Source organism: Gopherus flavomarginatus, chromosome 1 (genome assembly GCF_025201925.1).
Source record: "Gopherus flavomarginatus isolate rGopFla2 chromosome 1, rGopFla2.mat.asm, whole genome shotgun sequence".
Taxonomy (NCBI): domain Eukaryota; kingdom Metazoa; phylum Chordata; order Testudines; family Testudinidae; genus Gopherus; species Gopherus flavomarginatus.
In genome coordinates this window covers 164,096,871-164,103,339 of record NC_066617.1, presented here as the reverse complement: position 1 = coordinate 164,103,339, position 6,469 = coordinate 164,096,871, and the positions used below count along the sequence as shown (strand labels likewise).

Sequence of the window (6,469 nt, the reverse complement as noted above, 5' to 3'; positions counted from 1 at the left end):
AGGGCCTTGCTTTTGCTTAAAATGCAATCTCCATCAAGAAATAATTTTGATAGAGAATTACAGGACCTTAATCAAGTCACTTTACAAATCCCTCTGTCTCAGTTTCCCTCACTGTATGTCAAATGAGATAATGATACTTTTCCTCTGGTTGTAAACTGCTTTGAGCTTCTAAGTGACAACAGAGGTAAATAGTACTATGATGTGCTTATTAATTGGGTCTTGTTTTAAAATGAACTCTTTGCTTTTTCCATATGTGAGAGAAGAAGATACTAAATGACTGACTTTTCATTAGAAATACAAAAATACATAGTGTAAGAAGAGGAGAATATAGCTGCTGTTTGCGTACGTGCTCAGTGGGAATGGCTGGTAGGGTATGAAGCAAACACTAGCTAAAGGCTCAGGATCTAATCTCAGCTGGCCTGACCCTCCATTACCCAATCCCACTCCGCACAGGACTTGGGACTATGCACCTCCTGCCCATCCCACTCATCTGACCCTTGTTGTGAAATAGCCAATGTGGAGCCAAGCATGACCTCTGACCCGCTTGCTATCTCTATATTAACTTTGTGTAAGTGCTTGTGTTTCCAGCACACTTCTACCCCTGCCTCTGCCAGTGGGAGAGAGAGTGAGGTAAGAGCAACATTCCATCTGCCGTTTCCAGCTGTGCGAACCTTGTAGCTGATTAGTGTCTATATAGAATGTACGGGAGGGAGTAGAAAGGGGAGGCTGTTTCTATCTAATTTCTTCTTACAGACTGAGGGCTGGATTCACCCAGGTTGGTAGCCCACCACCCCAAGGCAGTAATGCTCCCTGGAATGGGGGTGCATTGGCAAAAACCATCTGCAATCCCTGCTCCCACTAGGGACCTGGAGTCAGCTGGCACATTTCCAAAAGCGGGGTAGGGCCAGTGCAGGAAGAGGTGTGCTGATCCAGTGCTTTTCCCAAGCAGCCTCCACCAGCAGAGCTCCAGGCTTTAAAGAGGAGAGATTCCCTACCCCTTCATGACCACATGGATGCATATTATACCTTTGGTCCATAGAGGTGAATGTGGCTCCAGGATTAACAGAGAGGAAGCTACCTACGCAATAACTGTCACTTTGACAGTTAGTAACCAGCAGCTGTCTGGTTGCCATCTGCAGCATGGTTTCTAATATGGACTAGGAAGGTGCTGTAGAGAGGAACAGCCTTAAGTATGTAGGCTAACGGTGAGAATCCCCTGGTAGCCACCCGGTGTTAGGTTAGCAAAACCCTCAGGCTTGGCAGCCCAGCAGCCTTCCCTGCCATGGGAAGTCCTAGCACTGAAATGATTTGATTTGACTAGAGGTGTTGTACCTTAACTCGAAAGTTAACATGCTTCGATTTAAATTATCTTCCAGCATGTGCCCTTTGAAATCTACTGTGTTTTAAAAGCTTATTTAATTTTACCCCCATGGCTTGGCCTCGTATTAGCTTTTCACTTGACCAAGCAGAAAATAATGTCCAGAGAGAGAAGCTTGGATGAGAACAAAGCAGGATTTGTGCTTAGAGTGTTAACTGCATAAACAATGTTTTTGCTCTTAATTATCCCCAGCATGAACATGCCAAGAGAAACTCTTTTGGACTCCCAGGCAGGTCATTTCTCAACCATAGAAATACAAACAAGAGATCAGTTCAGGCCATCTGGTTCAGTATCCTATGGCCAACAGTAGCCGGAACCAGATGTTTTAGAGAAAGGTGCAAGAATATAGTGTACAATTTAAGAAGCTACCTGCCCAGGGGGGAAGTGTCTTTCTGACCCCTGTGTTAGGTTAGTGCAGGGGTCGGCAACCTCTGGCACGCAGCTCACCAGGGTAAGCACCCTAGCAGGCCAGGCCAGTTTGTTTACCTGCTGCATCTGCAGGTTTGGCCAATCGCGGCTTCCACTGGCCGTGGTTTGCCACTCCAGGCCAATGGGGGCAGCGGGAAGCTGCAGCCAGCACATCCCTTGGCCCACGCTGCTTCCCGCAGCCCCCGTTGGCCTGGAGCAGTGAACCGCAGCCAGCGGGAGCCACAGTCAGCCAAACCTGTGGACACAGCAGGTAAACAAACTGGCCCGGCCCACCAGGGTGCTTACCCTGGCGAGCTGCGTGCCAGAGGTTGCCGACCCCTGGGTTAGTGGTTGGTTTTACCCTGAAGCACGTAAATATAACTCTTATGTAGGATAAAGCATTTTTGCTTTAACATATCTAATGTACGCTTGGATGTTCTTGCTAATTATGCATATTCATGGTACCAGATAGGTGAAATAACACTATTAGCTTTTTGCAGTGAATGTCCTCATCTTTTAAGGAGGTAAAGGATATAATGCAAGAATGATCTTGATGTCTCTCTTTGCCTTGTTGCCTGTTGTTAATTCGGGATATACTGTTCTTCTCTATTCAGTATCAAGGGTTTAATTGTCCCTCCAGCTGGTTTCTGAGGGTATTGCATTGAGCTTGTGCTGCAAACCATGCTTCTGTCCAAGGCTTTGGCGGTGACTCTGATTCTGCTTCTCAGCACCAGTCTCTCTGGTAAGTCTTAAAACCCTTCAGGCTGGTGGGGATATTCCTCAGCTTTATATGCACTTAAACTGCTTTGCACAAGTCTATCCCAGCCATGAACTAGGATTAATGCCTGGTGGTAGAGGGTAGAGTGCATGAATTTTCATTGTGACTGGGAGTGTGAAGCCAGTTACTAGTGCATCCTCCAACACACATGGCTTAGTAGGGAGCATCTTAGCACTGTGTTCTGCTGTCTAATTCCCACTGCATGCCCAGGTATGAGAACGCTGGCTGTGCTGTTCATGTTTCCGCTACATGTAGAGAATGAAGGTTTGTAGCCTAGAACCAGTGTTCTAGAGCAGGCGCGGGCAAACTTTTTGGCCTGAGGGCCGCATCAGGTTTCAGAAATTGTATGGAGGGCTGGTTAAGGGAGGGGGTCCTGGCCCAGCCTCCACCTCCTATCTGCCCCCCTCGGGACTCCTGCCCCATCCAACCCCACCCCATTCCCTGATGGCCCCTCTGGGACCCCTGCCCCATCCAACCACCCCTTCTCCCTGTCCCCTGACTGCCCTCGGAACCGCTGCCCCTGACTGCCTCCTGCTGTCCCATCAACCCCCCCTCCTTCCTGACTGCCCCCCGGGTCCCCTGCCCCATTCAGCCTCCTGTTCCACCCGACCCCTGTTCACACCCCCGCCCCCTGCCCACCACCCTGAACTCCCCTGATCTCTATCCAACCCACCCTGCTCTGTGCCCTCTTACCGTGCTGCCTGGAGCACTGGTGGCTGGTGGCACTACTGCCACGCCACCCAGCTGGGGATGGGCCATGCCACCACCACACATCTCAGAGCACTGAGTCAGGCTGGGCTCTGCAGCTGCGCTGCCCCAGGAGCTCACAGCCCTGCTGCGCAGAGCATTGTGCCTGCGCCAGAGCCAGCAAGTTGAGGCTGCAGGGGAGGGGAAACAGCAGAGGGAAGGGCCAGGGGCTAGCCTCCTGGACCCAAGAGCTCAGGGGCTGGGCAAGACGTAGTTTGTGTACCTCTGTTCTAGTGTGTGGATCCTACACTTGGACACTGGCCTTTGAATTCTGGGGAGACTTTGAGTCCTGTTACAGTCTTCCAGCTGATCTCTTTCCACTGCACTTCATGGGAGAGCTCAGTGCTATTATGGAAAATGGTCATTAAAGATGGTTAATATTCTCTTCCTCCTCCTCCCCAGAAGTGGGTGCTAAGGCAATCTCAAAGAGACATGTCCGTCGTGACTGGCTGATCATACCAGATTCAATTGCATTTTACATATATGAATCTGTGAACAAAGTGTCCCCGAAAGCTGGTCAGTTCTTGGCAGAAGCTGCTCAGACTCCAGTAATCCTTGAGGTCAGGTATGAAAAGGTTTCCTCTATTCCTGAGGTGGCTTGTGAGGGAATGGGGAGGATAAACTACATTTCCATACAGAGAGATCTTTGGGACAACAAAAAGAACCATCCATCATAGAGTAAACATTATGAAACCCGTATACCAAAGCATATTTCTACTCATCCTCCACTCCCCCCTCACCCTGTTGCATATATATGTTTATTGATTGATCAGCTTCATTGGATATGTCTGGATGCAGATGACCTGGTACTGTCTATTTATGATGGTCTGAGAACTGTGATGCTGGAAGGAAATCCCAGAGTGTAAATCAGGCTAGAGATTTTTGCACGTGTGTGGGAGTCAAGTTAGGGGCAACATTCAAATTATCTTGAGCTAATGCTGCTGTGAAGACAAGCCCTTTTGTAGTTCTGCATCTTATTTAATCTCTATAATGTGCCTTGTACTATTTTTCTACAATGTCATTCCACTGTACCAGCTGTACAATGAAAAGCCAGATGGTAACTGATGTTTGTATGTTCTGGTTTTTGAATGATTGTCAAATGTATAAGTAAAATAAATGAGAACTTCTAGCCATTTGTATCTGTGATCTGGCCTTCCTACTTAGACCAAGAAATGTAATCAAGCGCTTAAAGCAGAAGAATGGGAATCAGAAAATCTCTGTTCTAAGAGTGACTCTAGAACTAACCTTAGAGCTGCTTGGACCATGTTCTCTCCTTCCCCCAGCCCCTGAGTTCCTAGCCTGGGAGGCTAGCCCCCGGCCCCTCCCCTACTGTCTCCCCTTCCCCACAGCTTCAGCTCACTCGCTCTGCTGCCAGCGCAATGCTCTGGGCAGCAGGGCGGTGAGCTCCTGGGGCAGCACAGCTACAGAGCCCGGCCTGACCCAGTGCTCTGAGCTGCGTGGTGGTGGCAGTGGCGGCGTGGCACATCTCAAGCTGGGCGGCGTGGCTGTAGTGCCGCCAGCCACCATTGCTCCAGGCAGCGCGGTAAAGGGGCAGGGAGCAGGGGAGGTTGGATAGAGGGCAGGGGAGTTCAGGGTGGTGGTCAGGGGTCAGGAGTGTGGATAGGGGTCAGGGGGGCAGGGGTTCTGGGGGTAGTCATGGGACAGGAAGAAGGGGTGGTTGGATGGGATAAGGGTCCCAGGGGCAGGGGCAGGAATGAGAGGACTAGTTGGATTGGGCAGGGGTCTGGGGGCAGTCAGGGGACAGGGAGTGGGGGTGTGTGGATGGGGCAGGGTCGGGGGGGCATCAGGGAACAGGAGGTGCTGGATGGGGCAGGAGTCCCAGGGGGCAGATAGGAGGTGGGAGCCGGGCATGACCCCCTCCCCTAACCAGCCCTCCATACAATTTCCGAAACCTAATGCAGCCTTCAGGCCAAAAAGTTTGCTTGCCCCTGCTCTAGAACTAACCATATCATTAGAGCTGCTTGGACCACGTTATCTCTCCTGTCAAAATGAGAAGAATCGGGAGGGGGGGGGAGTTGGGCAGAATTTTTCAGTTTTCAAATGAAAAATTTTAAATTTTTTTCAAGGAAAGCAGGGGTGTTTCAGGAGGTAAATATCTGTTCCCTAGGTAACAGTTGATGGCAGGCAGAAACAAGAAGTGTGCCCACCTGGGGGATACACAGTTCCATGTTGCTACTCACAGCCACACACTTAGTTTGCCTCCTGCGTTGAATCCCTACAGGGCAGTTCAAGAGACCCACAGCCATATTAATGGACTAATTTGCCAGGACTAATTTGTCCCACAGGCAAATATGAGAGAGTGGCAGCCCTCTGAATATAGAAAGAGCAGGTACCCCACCCAGACACATACCTTACTGATGTGTTACTGTCTCCTACAGGAACTTCCTAGTGAAGGAGACCTCTAAAATCAGTGTGCTGGCAGAACAGCTGATGGAAAAATTAAGAGGTCTGTGGAAGAAGAAAGAGGAAGCGTCATCCCAGCAGTAGAACTGAGATAAGTCACAAGGCCACTTGACATGAGTAATTAGAATGTGCAGCGTCCCTTCTCCTCATGAAGTGAGATCAGCTACTAACATAGAATTGTCCCTGATGATGTTGCTAGAAGGGGTGAGAATACCAGCTTCAAAGAGCAGAGAACCTGTCTCCCGGGGGGGATGCACTATCAAAGTAGCTGCTGGATGTGAGAAAGGGAATAGAAGGAAGACCGATTCTGCAGTTGAATCTTGAAAGCTAATTTCTCCTTCAACAATTTGTTGACCTTCCACCTCACCCCAATAAAGTTTTGGATGTGTTTATAGTTTAGTTGTTTCCTCCTTTGCATTCAATGTTTAAGTGGATGGTGATTTAATAACATCTTGTTCTGCTGCTGTGAGAGCCGATATGATGTAAGGGAAGTGATAAGACTCAACTGATATCAGTGATACTAAGCATCATCCAGACAAGTGTAACCAAAATCAGACACTTCCCCTCACCACCTTCCTCGTAGGAGGTCACCTGACCTGTGGTGTAGTCTTTTGGGGGCACTTGATAGCAAGCCAGCTGTAACAGTCCAAAGACAGTCCTGTAATGCTTCAAACACTGTCAGATAGGTTCCAGCACCAGAAACTACTCACACACACATCAATGGATAAATACTA

At 49.3% G+C, this 6,469-nt stretch overlaps 1 protein-coding gene across 1 annotated transcript; it reads left to right on the top strand.

The window, feature by feature from the left end:
- Positions 1 to 2,448: 2,448 nt before the first annotated feature.
- On the top strand, positions 2,449 to 6,015 carry LOC127055540 (apovitellenin-1-like). Its single transcript, XM_050962657.1, has 3 exons — positions 2,449 to 2,528; positions 3,714 to 3,876; positions 5,711 to 6,015. Exons 1-3 carry the CDS (start codon positions 2,468 to 2,470, stop codon positions 5,817 to 5,819), a joined length of 333 nt encoding a protein of 110 aa, XP_050818614.1. The 5' UTR covers positions 2,449 to 2,467; the 3' UTR covers positions 5,820 to 6,015.
- The last annotated feature ends 454 nt before the right edge of the window (positions 6,016 to 6,469 follow it).